Source organism: Linepithema humile, chromosome 6 (assembly GCF_040581485.1).
Source record: "Linepithema humile isolate Giens D197 chromosome 6, Lhum_UNIL_v1.0, whole genome shotgun sequence".
NCBI lineage: Eukaryota > Metazoa > Arthropoda > Insecta > Hymenoptera > Formicidae > Linepithema > Linepithema humile.
In genome coordinates, this window is record NC_090133.1 from 10,771,516 (window position 1) to 10,786,148 (window position 14,633).

The 14,633-nt window shown below is 31.6% G+C and overlaps 1 protein-coding gene across 2 annotated transcripts in view; it reads left to right on the top strand.

The window, feature by feature from the left end:
• The first annotated feature begins 777 nt into the window (after positions 1-777).
• LOC105679144 (putative inorganic phosphate cotransporter) overlaps positions 778-14,633 on the top strand; it is a 28,619-nt gene continuing 14,763 nt past the window's right edge. Inside the window, exons 1-3 of one of the 2 annotated variants that reach the window (XM_067357655.1) lie at positions 778-2,925; positions 8,080-8,213; positions 10,079-10,379. In XM_067357655.1, the coding sequence (XP_067213756.1) occupies positions 2,844-2,925; positions 8,080-8,213; positions 10,079-10,379 (517 nt within the window). In that variant the 5' untranslated portion in view covers positions 778-2,843. The remainder of the gene's footprint in view (positions 2,926-8,079; positions 8,214-10,078; positions 10,380-14,633) is intronic. The other variant, XM_012378994.2, reaches the window with a different exon arrangement.

A 14,633-nucleotide genomic window follows, 5' to 3' on the forward strand; every position in this document is an offset into this window, starting at 1 on the left:
TTTCTTTTATGCCTAAATTTTTCACCAAATCTAATGTAAATTCTGATTTATTGATCGCAATTATTGTAGAAAAATTATGCATAACTTTAATATTTAATATGTCACGTACAAAGTGTAATCCAGAATTCAACACAATTAAAGATTGACTTGTATTATTTCTCTATGAAAAAGATAAAAAAAGTGAAAGAAAGGCGGAGAAAGAAGGGACACACCGTAAAAGAATTGTCATAACATAGACAGATATTATTTAGAGAGAAATAGGATTTTAAGATTTTGATAGTTTAAGATGTACTTGTGAAATGACAGTCATTGGAAAATAGAACATCGAATCTCATTGATAAGGCAAAAGATATTGACAACGTTATCCTCGACTACGACAAAGAGAAGATCATTAATGAAATATAATTTTTATTCGAATTTAATAACGTTTAAATTTTAATTCAATGGATCATTACATTTGTATGCTGTGAAAATTTTATATATACTTTTCACTATTTTGCTATTCAGCTTTTCTTAATAACAGAAAATAAACAAAAAAAAACTTTTATCTCAGCCGTAAGAAAAAGATTACTTTTGAACTATTGCATGTCGCAGTAATTATTGTAACTAAAATATTTTATTGATTTATTTAGGGTCGGTTGTTCCAACTTCTTGGCAGGTTTACTCATCAGTTATTTATTAATAAATATCACTAATCCTTACTCAGTAGTTGAAATATCAAGTAAAATTACCTCTTGATAACAATACTGGTAATTTTACTTGATATTCCAACTACTGAGTAAGGATTATTGATATTTATTAATAGGTAACTGGTGGGTAAACCTACCAAGAAGTTGGAGAAATCGGTCCTTAATGACTCATTAAAAAATATAAATACAGTATAAATTATACACATGCAGACACATATGCGCGCGCGAGTATGTTATCATGTGGAATGGGAAATATAACAGTATATAATAATGTAGTTATGACAATTTCATGTTCTTTTTTTCAGAAACTGTAACTTTTTTTTTGTTTTGGGTTGAATTTTCATCTAAATATGGACCTAACCACTTTATCATTGTTCATTGCTACCAGAATTTGACATATTGCATTCTGATAAGCGTACTTAGCTATATGAAACAATATTGAGTGTTGAACAATATTGAGAAGATAAATAATAATTTAGTAAAATATATATCAAGAAGTTAAAGAGAATATCCTTTCTATTTTTAAATTACAAATTTCCTTCTATTTCAATTTTATGAATCCGTCAATTAATATTCTTTTTTAAATTAATTGCATCTATATCGAAACTACATCATTTACAGCATGTTTTATTTGTAGGTAAAATTCACTTTTTTACTTATTAAAATAATTTTTTTTAAATAACTAAAATGTGTTATATGTTTCAAATTGAGAGTTGTACTTGCCGATGTAGTTTTTATGCAATCTGATTATCGAATTTGACGTTGAAAAGGAACACATCCAAGACAATTCAAACGCTTGTCTTGTTGTCTTATAAACTTTTGCAAGCATCAATATATGAAAATGTTGTCATCTTTAACTCGATAAATTTTCTTTATTATCGCATGTAAAATATACAAATAGCATATTTTTTATGATATATAAATGCAAATGTTTAGTTTATAGTTTAAAATTAGAAACATCAATTTTTTAGTCGAAATCCTAATTAATTATATTTAATAAAGAAACGCGTCTCTTATAAGTGGATAAAATTAAACATAAAGAACTAATTTAAAATTAATTTATGGATTTTCTATATTTTGATTTTTCCCTTAATATTTTCGGCAGAAAATATTTTAATCTCTACCATTTTTATTTATTTAAAAAAATTTTTATTAGTTTCAATTTTTTTGTATTTTATTATTTACACATTTTAATATTTATTTTTAACAAACTTGGATTATTTTTTAGAAGGGAGAAAAGCGTTGCATTAATTAAATATATTCTAAATATTTGGGAGTGTGTGTTACTGCGAAAAGAAGGAAAGTGAAACATATTAAAGTTGGTGAAAATCATTATTGAATGATTTCTTGTATTTTAGCATAGTATCATCTGTGTGCCGATGTTCAACAATAGGATTAAAATACAATAATGCAATAACATAAAAGAGATAGAAAAAAATTAATACAGAGAACATTTGTTTGAAAATTTATTGTAAAAAAATGTGTTACATAACAAGCATCTTAGAATTAATCATAAGTATGTGTTTTATATTTTATTGTAAAATAGATGTCTGAGGAGATTAAATTATATTGCTTTATATTGTTTTGTGTAAAAATTTTTGTGGATTTAGTATGAAAATTTATTTCAAAAAAATATATTTTGCAAGTATCACAAAAGTCATAGATTTTTCGTGAAACAAATATTTGAAATTTATTATAAAATAGGTGTCTGAGAATCAAATTATGTTGCATTGTTACAAAACGATAAAACTGAAGAAGTTTTAATACAATGTAATACTAATCGATTAGAGAAACGACCAACACCGAGTGGAACGTTCGAAAAGTCAAAAAAGTGTCTCAAGGTTTGTGTTTGTCTCGCTACCTCAAAATGACCTTGAACCTTTGGATTTGTTTCGTACCCTTCGTAGTTTCTCTCGAAACGGATCTAATCTACGGTTCCTTAATAATGTCATTTCGATTTGCGTGAATGGATTTCCGCGAACTGATTTGCGCGCGACTGAGAGTAAATCACCTGTTGGATAACGACGACGACGACGATGGAGAGAAGGAGAAGGAACGAGGTGGAGAAAAGGAAGGGGCGCGACGTATAAATATCGTCAACGACAATGAGATTAGGATTTTAATGGAACGCGAGCAGGAAACGCAGTGCGCGAAATGACAGCCATCAGGAAGAACGACGACGATGTCATCGAGAAAGCGTCGTCCACCGTGACATCTCCGATCTTACAACAGAACTGTAAGAAAATCGCTAATGATATAAATATAATGTCGACTTTGACACTCGAATGAGAATTAATCGGTGATTGAAAGATCGTGATTCATAATAGAGAAGAATTATTTCCGCATTTTTTAATCCATATTTTTTAAATTATTGTTAGATAAATTTATTATATCTTAAAAAAAAGAAATTACGGAAGATTACGTGTTTCGAGTTTTGTAGCAGAAAATTTACATTTTTATAAAATACGGATTTAAGATGAGAAAAGGATATACGTTTCGAAGAGTAGCGAACGTTCAATGAAGAATTTGATATAAATTTGTAACTTGCACACAAATTTAAAATTAAGTTACGGATTTTCAAGGTTATTTTGAACTTTTCGTCAAGACATGCTTCTCACGCGTAGTAGCTTCATCAGAAATGTTATCGATTTTAAGTAATCGAATTAGACAACATTTCTTCATTTTTCTTGTATGAAACAATGAGACAAGTTTGCAAATAGTGATTTAATATTAAATCTCTGTGTACATTTATAATGTGAAGAGCATTATTAAATTAATTCTGTACTATCGAACTGTGCTATCGTTCAACAGATGTCAAATATTGACCTATGGATCTTCAGTGATCTATGGGTCTTTAGATCAACATAATTGTGTATGTTAAATAAGTGATCATGAAGAGTGCTTAAAGCAACAGGAAAAGTGTTTGCGCGACTTTTTTCGCAACAACTTACAAAAGTGCATTAAAAAAATAAGAGGATATTTACACAGAGGATTATACACTTAATATTTGGTTTATTACCGAGCTGTTTGTGATGTAACGAATTCTACTGTGCCGCGTGCGAGATGACCTTTCGATACACATTGTCAGAGGATGCAATTTTATTTTTTTCCTTATGGCACTAATAAGTATTCTAATTAATAATTACATATATAATTTGGTTCACAAAGGAAATGTCGCGTATTTCAAAAAAACGGAAGTGTTTTTGATATTTGCATCGTATAATAGCATCGTTAAAATTTAGCAAAATTATCTTGGAGATAACAAAGGAAAATTCAAGGTTTCTTAGCGTAAAAAATTAACATAAAAAATACATAAGAATGCATTTAGATGATAAATGAATTGCAGCAAAATATTTGGCCTGTAGAGAAAAAACATTTTTTGAAATAATATTCTTATTTATATATAATTTTCAATGTATTGTGAAAGTAATGATAAAGAAAACAGAATATTAATATTAATAATAATAATAATAATAATAATAATAATAATAATAATAATAGTATTAATAATAATTTTACAACTAAAATAATGACGATACAGATAGAAAAAGAATTTTTAAAAAATGTAAAAATCTTGTAAAATGCAGTTTTTAAATTTTTTATAATTTTAACAAAAAATGATCTAATTGTGTGTGTGTGTGTGTGTGTGTGTGTGTGTGTGTGTGTTGCAATCAGAATTTTCATTGCGTAATTATCAATAGAAGTGCCGTTAAGAATATTTTTTTAACTATTCGATAACTCCTGTTATCGTTTGATTATATTATCTGGCATTATCGTGCGCGCAAAATTGCAAGTTTGCCTCGCTTGAATCGCAATAAAAGATGATTGATCGTGACACACGCTATCGACAATCGGAGTGTACTACCGCTCTTTTGCAAATTGATGATCCATTGAAGTTTAAGTGTGCAATTTGTTTGGCTATCTATTATTTCACAGTTAATAAACAATTGCATTAAAAATACCTGTATATTGCTGTAAATCACAATTACGAATCATCATGGTTTATCTCTACGTTATCTTTGCATCTTATCGAATCTCATTCCGATTACAAACTGCGTATCAGCATTATCATTTATGTCGGAAATCTATTGATTGAGTCTGGCAACTTATAGCTACCTTTTTTTTACTGTCTTATTTTCAATCGCGTACTATCGCGTACCACTTATTTCTAATGCAACGATTGCTCATATTGATAATATTTTTCTTGTCATTGCTAGATTAGTGTGATGTGTAGTCCCTCAAAAATTTTTATATCTACATATTTTTATTAACTTGACATTTTATATAAATTTTTATGAAAGTAACGATGACAATTAATTATTGATGAATTAATTAAGATAATATATCATGTTTATTATATTATATTATTTCATTATTTATAATATTTTATATGAATAAAAATTATATTAAATTCATAACGATAAATGTCAAGACATGTTTCTTCCGGCAAAAAATTTTATTACAAAATATAAAATTTTTATCTTATATATTTCAAATATTTGAATTTTTTGTAGGAAAAAAATTAACACGAAATTCACGAAAGAAGAACCCGAAGTAACATTGTACGCTTTTCTTCTGCGTAATCTTCCGTGTTTTTTCGCGTATTTTTTTCGCGCTGTTATCTCGCTCTTAAGCATACCATCGGCACATACTTTTGTAATTACGTGTGTCCGGTGTACTTATGCGATTAGCAACAACTTTGTAATGTGTAATAAATTGTATGAGCTGACATTTCGTTGCAATTCATACAAATCGAAATTCATATATCTCTCTCTGTCTCTCTCTTTCTCTCTCTCTCTCTCTCTCTCTCTCTCTCTCTCTCCCCTCTCCCTCTGAGGGAATTTTGACTCAGATATAAAAATATAAAATATATAATATAAAAATTGAATCAGATTTTAACTTTTGACACATTAACATCAGTTTTGGTTTAAATATGGACTGTACAAATCAGAGTCTTTAAAGAAAGCTCACTGTTCTGAGAACTGAAAAGTATTGAACATAACTGATTAATTATGTTTCGAAAATTTATATCAATTAAATCTGGTCTGACTTTCACATCTCATAACCGTTGTTGCGACTATTGCTAATTGAAAAATTAACTCGACATAATAAGACTGCGAGCGAAAGACAGGCTTTTATAATGTACGATTTGCGTTCTCAAAAATTTTATATTATAATATTCAAAAAATTTGTAAACACTGAAGATAGCCTGATTACAAGTTGAAACGTTTGTTTGGATTAGATTGTTTTCAATAAATATATAAGCACGAACATCCAGCATAGGCTTTTGGCTCTTTATCTTATCATTATTTTAATTTTAAGAGGTCTTGTAATATAAATTATATAAATATTAAATAGGAAGAAAAATTTGGAATTATTTTACTTCAAACAAAGAAACGAAATGTATTAGTTATTCCTAATTCTTAATTTTTAATTCATGATATATTGATGATTTCGATGTCAATTAAACGTCGATTTGATGGGTCATTTCTCGCTGGAATACATCCCATTTTCTTGTTCTGAAATAAAATAATTCCAATTTTCTATTGCTAATATTTAATATTTATTCCTATTGTGCGCAGGGCTTAATATATGGATGTCATTATAAATTGTTCCACCTTGTTAGTAAAATTTTCTTCCGCAAATGTTGAGGATCTACAGCAACGCGCCATGATCGCGGTTTATTTGTGTTTTTCTAAAGCCACGTGATGCTAGCAGAAAACGCTATCAAGATTGAGTACTCGCAATTACGATCGTATTTTGTTATCGTACATTATCATGCAGAATAACATAGATAACTGCTATAATTGCTAATTATACAAGGTGTTCCGCATCGAACGTACCGTACGATAATGGTGCATTCTTGAGATTATTTTGAGATGAAAATCCTAATACCAAAATGTCGAGGTTATAATATTGAGTGTGTTTCAAGAAGTTTGGTTCATTTTTTAAATAAAATTCAAACATTTTCTTTAATAAACACATTTTATTAATAAACACATCGCTTTGCCTAATTAGTGAAATAAATTCCATCGTTTTCAGTGACTTTTCGAAATTCGCGGGTTTGCTTTGAGTAAATTACTGATTGCATCATCATCCAGCACCATGACTTGTGATGAAGATCAAAATCGTTGCATCGAAATTTTGCAAACCATTTTCTAACGGTTTAAAAGTTACAGTAGTTTCTCTACACACTTTATACGCTATAACTATGTGTTTTTGGTGGTGGCAGAAACATTCGAATTTTCTTGAAATTTGAACAACATAGGTAGTTTTCCACCAAGAGACACAAGCGACACTAAAATATTATTCTCTCTGTTGCTCATTGAATATCGAACAAAGACAGAGTGATACTCGTGTCAATTTGTGTCAACTTGTGTCCTTTGCTGGAAAACAACCATAATAAGACGCAAATGCAACTTTTCGACACTAATTTTTTTAATGTGTAATTTTGCAACTGCAAACTGGCAATTATAAATGTAAAATTTGCAATAAAATATAATACATAGACATTTTTAACAGTTTTGCCAATATTAAATAATTTTAGCGATACCTATTGAAAATCGAATCGAACTTTTTGACAGACGCAGTAGTTTTTAAATGGGAAGTATTTAAAGTCGATCAATCAAGTTGCTTCAAATTCGCATGCTTAGGTATGGTGCGCAATAATCCGCAATAAAGGTATCTTAGGATATCGATCTGTTTTTATTTTTTATTGTGCGTAAAATTATATTTATATTTAAAAGCAAATTAATATTGGAAGGTATCCTCATTACTATGCGATGTACCATGCCAGAGCGTGCGAATTTGAAGCAATTTGATTGTGTGTGATCAACTTTAAATATTTCCCATTTAAAAACTATTACAGCTTCGACATTTTGGTATTAGAATTTTCATCTTAAAATGATCACAGGAATGTTATTACTGTACGGTGCGTTAGATGCAGGACACCCTGTGTACGGAATTGATTCTTTAAAACCGCAAAACGAAAAACTGATATTTTTCGCGAATGAGAAACATATACTATTTTTATTACTATGTCAAGTTTTTATTGTTTATTGTTATTATTATTATAATTGCTTAAGTTTTATTGTTATCATTTATTTGATTATTGTTACCACAATTAATATTACGTTAAAAAATTGCATTGCGACTTTGCAATTTTCCAGTGCCGTCATTTTACATTCATTTATTTCTCATATCGAGACATCTCTTGGTAATATTTAATTGTAAGTATAAATTAATCCTGTTCTTTGAATTTGAAATTTATAACTTTAAACCGATATTAATGTGATTTCGTATAATTAAAAAAAAATTGATTTAGGCAAGTTTTGATACGTTAATGCGGATACAATTTATTTATTAGTGACAGAATGATTTTTTTGTACAGGTACTCTCGGAATCAGGCATCTACAAGTGCTACTGCTGTTCCTGGGCATGACTATCGGGTACTGTCTTAGAGTCGGGATGTCAGTAGCTGTGGTGCCGATGGCAAATGCAAGCAGCGCAAATCCGAATATCGAGGTGAATTCTTTACTCGTAATCTCGTTGTTTACATAGCATAACATCGAGAGCGAATAGTGTGAAACACTTGACATTACGTTGTTGCGATTGTCAGATAAGCGCGTGTCGAATGTGCTCATTATATAATGACATGATCAACATTTTTTGTCATTATTGTTGCTCAAGAAAATCCTAAATGTACAATATAATTTCTTTCTCATTTCGTAGAGTTGATATATAATTTTGTTGAAATGATCGAATTCGCGAATAATTGGACAAAAATTGATCTCTGTTCACATTTTGCACTGTAAATAATGCAATTGTGCGGATATATTTTATATATTTTTAACACACAGTAAAAAAATGATATTAGATTTTATATTTAATATTATATTTAAAAAAATTTATATTAATATATTATATATTTATATTGTGCTATTTTAATATTTAATTTTATAATATATTATAATATATTTTATAATATAAAATTAAATGTGTGAGAAAGAAACTCTCAATACATTAATATAAATTTAAAAAAATATAATATTAAATATAAAATCTAATATTATAAATTGTATTTGCGTATTATACAATTAAATTATACAATTATAATTATTATATGTATATATAGTTGGCTAATTACAATTATTGAATTATTAAATTCGAACGCTCGGCAATCAAGCGGAACCGTTTGCGTCGATTAAGTGATTTTTGTCGGCCATAGAATATATCATAAATTCGCGATTGCAATCGTGTCATCATCGAATTCGGTATCTATGTCAGGGGAAGAAAATTTTTCTCATATATCCGTGGAATAGAGAGAGAGAGAGAGAGAGAGAGAGAGAGAGAGAGAGAGAGAGAGAGAGAGAGAGAGAGAGAGAGAGAGAGAGAGAGACAGAGACAGAGACAGAGTAAAGTGCATTAGGTCGAGCTACGTACGATAAAATGGTTTTTTTTTCGTGTGTCAGATATCTCGTCGCGGCTGAAAGGAGAGTTCCACGAATATTGCAATTCCCTTTCCATTGTCTCGTCACAGATTGTGACAAGGATACATTCACTCTCGCGCGATTTCTTACGCGAAAATGCACGGATCTCGAATGCAGATAAATGATCATTGTTTTTACAAGGCCGCTAAAGAAGCCGATAAATAATGAATCGCCAATTTGTAAATGTCTTATTATTTTGACAATTATTATACAGGGTGTCCGGTAACTCACGGACCAACGCTCGTGAGCGGATAGAGCACATTAAACAGAACAGAAAAGTTCTTTACCATTTTGCAATTCTTGCAATAATTATTTAAGTATTAATTAAAAAAGATGGGCGAATGAACGCGTGTTTCGCGCGACTAGATCGTAGAATCGCTGCCTGCGCGTACCGCGACTCTCGTCGCGCGACTAAACTTTTCATTGCCGTGCGACCACTCATCGCTGACACGCCTAGAGCTACATCCTACGATCTAGTCGCGCGAAACACGCGTTCATTCGCCCATCTTTTTTAATTAATACTTAAATAATTATTGCAAGAATTGCAAAATGGTAAAAAACTTTTCTGTTCTGTTTAATGTGCTCTATCCGCTCACGAGCGTTGGTCCGTGAGTTACCGGACATCCTGTATATTGCGATAATCATCGCCAATTTATTCTACACAATCCATTTAAGCAAAGTTTTCTCATCTATCTAGAAATTAATATATGTATAACAATTAAAAATGATTGAAATTTAAGCACAAGGATTTTCTAAGTTTAGGAACTATCCAGTTTTTTAAAAACATAGATAATGTGATCATGAAAATAATGACGTCGAAAAAGATTTATCAATGCAATTTTTACTACGTAATAATGAAGTTTAAGGTCAATCAAATGCTACATTAATTGCTGCCATCAGGATTTTGGTTGGAGTAAAAAGGAAAAAGATCTGGTGCTCAGTTCGTTCTTTTGGGGTTACGTGGTGATGCAAGTGCCGAGCGGCTTCATCGCCAGTATCTGGAGTGGTCAAAAGCTTCTCAGTATTGGGATGCTGTTGTGTGGCGTCCTGAACATCATAACGCCAGTCGTCACTAGTCAGTGGAAACTGCCAGCTATTCTGATTTGCAGGGTAGGCATGGGTCTTACTCAGGCTTGCCTATTACCTTGCGTTCACACCCTCCTCTCCAAATGGGCGCCGCCCTCTGAGAGGGCACGACTGGGTGAGAACAGATTTGAGAATTTGCGCCCCTCGGTGTCCTATCGAATCATATCTAATTGAATCAAGACAAATAGTTTACAAATTATTTTGTAAAAAGTATATTTAATTCTTTGTTTGCGGATACCGTATAGAGATATGTAGAATATCTAGGCCGATTCTAAGCCATGGGGCAATGACCCAGGGGCAATGAGTCAGCAAAGACTGTTCGAACATATATTGCTAAATGTCTGTTACAAATTTTTGTTAGCAGAAAGACTGCAGATTATATACAAAACCTGTTACATCAGATGATGATAGCAGAATATCAGCAGAAATGTTACAAAACCTGCTGACATAATTTGACAGCAGATCAGTAGCAAAAACTGAGCAGGATTTGCTCGGAATTATTACAGCAGATTGACGGCAGAAACCGAGCAAGACCTGTGCAACGCAGTTTGATGTCAGATTGACAGCAGAAATCGAGCAAAATCTGCGCAGTGGAATTTGATGTTGTTTGCCGCTATGCGGCGTGTTTCTTCACATATAAACTCGTACTCAAAATTCATCTACAGTGCATATAATAGTGGCCAGTGGCTTAATTAAGCTTATCAGTTTAATACAATAATCTGATACAATTTCCATAGGAAATTCAGAATATTAAATTGATTTTTGAAATTGAAAATCCGCCGCGAGTTGACCCCACACAGAACATGACATCCAATGGACGTTCATATAATCTCCATAACTCTATACTACATTTATCTCTACGATGGATATTAGATAGATTTCTATTAGAAATTCATATTATCTCCATGATAAATGACGTCTATAAATCCATCATAGATGTCTATTAGATATCTGTTATCGATGTTTGATAGAAGTATCAGTATCCATAGTAACGAATATTGTTAGGGCATCGTCGATGTCAAACGTTTCGGCTCATTCAGCCATCTTCAGTGCTAACGTTACAAATCTGTTTAGTAGAAAGATTGTGGTTTCAATTCGTCATTAATAAAATTATTTGGAAGTAAAGTCACAAATGTGATTGCGAGATAGTTTTGTTCATGTAGGTATTAACAGAATGTCACCATGTTTTCGACTGTCTCACAGTTCTCGACTGTCTCACAGTCGAGAACATGGTGACATTCTGTTAACACCTACATAAACAAGACTATCTCGCAATCACATTTGTGACTTTACTTCCAAATAATTTTATTAATGACGAATTGAAACTACAATCCATCAAAGCTCTATGAAATATCTATGGAACATCTATGATTGTTCCATATGATATCTATGAATATATCTAATGGGTGTCGAATGGAGGTATGTAATGCGGAACTGTGGATGTCTAGTAGACATCTATAGGAGATTACATGGACATCTAATAGAGATTTCGAATCTCCATGATGGACATCTAGTAGATATCCATTAGAGGTTTTTGTTCCGTGTGGGACCCGATATTGTACTGATTTTGGAATTTGGCCTAATAAATTTATTAAAACATAAGTACCTTTTTTTTGTCCCAATAAAGCAAATATATATTACATATTTTGCAAATCTTATTTACTACTTTTAATAAGCAAAACGAGAAATGTAAAATTGTAATGAAGCATTTAAATGCCGCTATTCCATTTAAATTATGATGGCAGGTTCTGCTCGATTTCTGCCGACAATCTGATATCAAATTACACTGCACAGATTCTGCTCGTTTTCTGCCGCCAATCTGCTGTCAATCTACGTCGTCAAGTTCTGCCGGCAAAACACGAGCTTAACGCGGACACAGATGGCACCGTATTTGCTGCCAAGTTCTGAGCGAATCTGCTCGCAAACTGTCAGCAGGCTGCTAACATTTTGTTGACTGGGGAGGGAGAGTGCGAAGGAAGAGAGGAAAAGGGAATATTAAATTAGACAAGTTCAACATATTTTGAGTAGTGGAGAATAGGTATCAGGTTTGCAGTTGTAAAAGTTTATGGTCAGCATTTTTTCGAGGTCATAGAGGGAAAGGGTATCAGGTTGCACACGTCTACAGTTGCAAAAGTGCATATTCAGCATTTTAGGTGTCATTTTGCGCCGTTGTCATATTTAGGAATTATGTAATAATTTTAGGTTATGTCATTTTTTAAATGTACATTTGTGCAGGCTTAGATTTCTCAGAAATCAAATTACTTGGTTATCATTTTTGACGCTATTTTGCGTCGTTGTCAGATTTTATTACCGATTTTAGATTGTCATTTTTTTTGGCGGTGACTAATAACAAGGTCGATTATGTGCATTGAGATGATTTCAATGAATTGATCGATCGCTTGCAATTGTTGGGAAGGCGCCAAGCGGGGAACAACGTTCATGACAACGAGTTTCTGTCAATTGTGGAAGAGTTACGTGGAGCGGGTCTGATTATAAATTAACCGCGCTACCACCATGCACTAGTAGCGGGTACGTTCCAAAATGTGCTGACAGTATTAACAGTACTGCTGCTAAAATTAATACATTTTAACTGTTTTAAGATTGTAGATACTAGTAGCAGAGCTGCTAGACAGGCTGGATTGCTTCTTCACGAGCCAGGCCGTGTATGGTAAGTACAGCCTACGATGGTAAGTACAGTTACGTGTTATGGATGCGCAATTTTGATGAGTTCCAGTAGACAAGTAGGACAGGACAAGTTGTAGCATGGAAAAATTCAAATAAGCTTAATATTCTTATTTTTTATTTGTTATTTTAATATCCCTGATAGCCAAGCATGTTTTGCAAGATCATGCAACTTAATGCTGAGCATGAATTTTCGACTAGTTGTTGTATATTTGCTAAAAGCGTAAAGCATAGTCATACGTATTCAACAACACGAGGGCAGATTTGAAACATTTCGTGTCAGCAGATTCAGAGCAAACGGAGAGCAACTGTTGCTCATTTTGTTGCCAACAAAATGACTTCTATTCATGGAAAACATTTTGCTTTGTCATTCATTTTCGACAACATAAGAGCAACATGACGGTGATAGAAAAAGATAATGATGTCTGTGCTTTTGTCGTATATTTGTTAAAAACTATTTAAATATATTAATTTGTTAAAAGCTGTTTAAATATGTTAATTGTGTCTTGTAACCAATATAAAATGTCGAAAATGACCTATCTTTGTGTATGTGTGTATGTGTGTTTTCGCGAGTGCGTGCAATTTAATAAATAAATAGGCGATACATCGACGATATTTGTGGCAAATTAACACAGCTTCGGTTTCGACCTATAGATATTTGCGGCGAGGTATATATATATATATAATAGATATGTAAAATAATAAATAAGTAAATTCTTCTTTCTGGTGATAATAAAAAGAAGGATTTATTTACTTATTATTTTATATGTTTGAAAAGAGTAAAGGTGCAAAAAATATATTTAACCGTTTTCGACACGCTGTTGAATTTTTGCTAAAATTTATGACTCGGCATGTGTTGTCGGCAACTTGCTGTCATTTTGCTTTTTATGTACAGCGATAAACTATTGACAGCAAACACATAGCAACTTGACAGCAACACATGCTGAATTTATGTGATATCATACCAGAGGCAAATGACTCACACACCTTGTTCTAAATTTGCTGAAATCTAATGCCCTTTGTTTTCAGCAACGTGGCAGCAACAACACAGACAGGTGGCTATCTTATTTCCCTTTAATTTATCCTCAAATATCTATATTATCCAATATACAGAGCAAGGACCTATATCGATAACAAAGTACCAAAATAATATTGGTATTTTTTTGGTTTTTTTTTCGTACCGGTATGGCAAACCGAAAAGATAGAATACCGGTAAAGCATGATACCGGTATGGATGCATATCGGTTCAAATATCGGTATAATATCGGAACTAGCGTATTAAATAATAATAATATTTATTTATTGCCTTGGATTAATCCAATTACAGACATTCATATAAAATTATGTTTGATTCTGTTGTTTTGTTGTTTGATAAAAATATGTGAGATTGATTCAAGCAATTATTTTGTTTCTAGAAAATTAAAGTGCGTAAAATAAATTAAAAATAATAAATAAAATAAGTTTTTAAATATTAAAGTAGCCTTTTTAAACCAAATTTAACAATTTCTATACAAAATAAAAAAAATTACATGATTCGAGGGATAATTTTTCCTTGTGAAATTTGTGTTTACAGCGATAAAAAAGTGTTAGTTTAGTATTATAAAAGTGTATAGTGTTTACAAATTAAAAACTGGCGACTCCGACTGGGTACGCGACGAATTGTTGTACGAGTTAATCTAGTGCAATG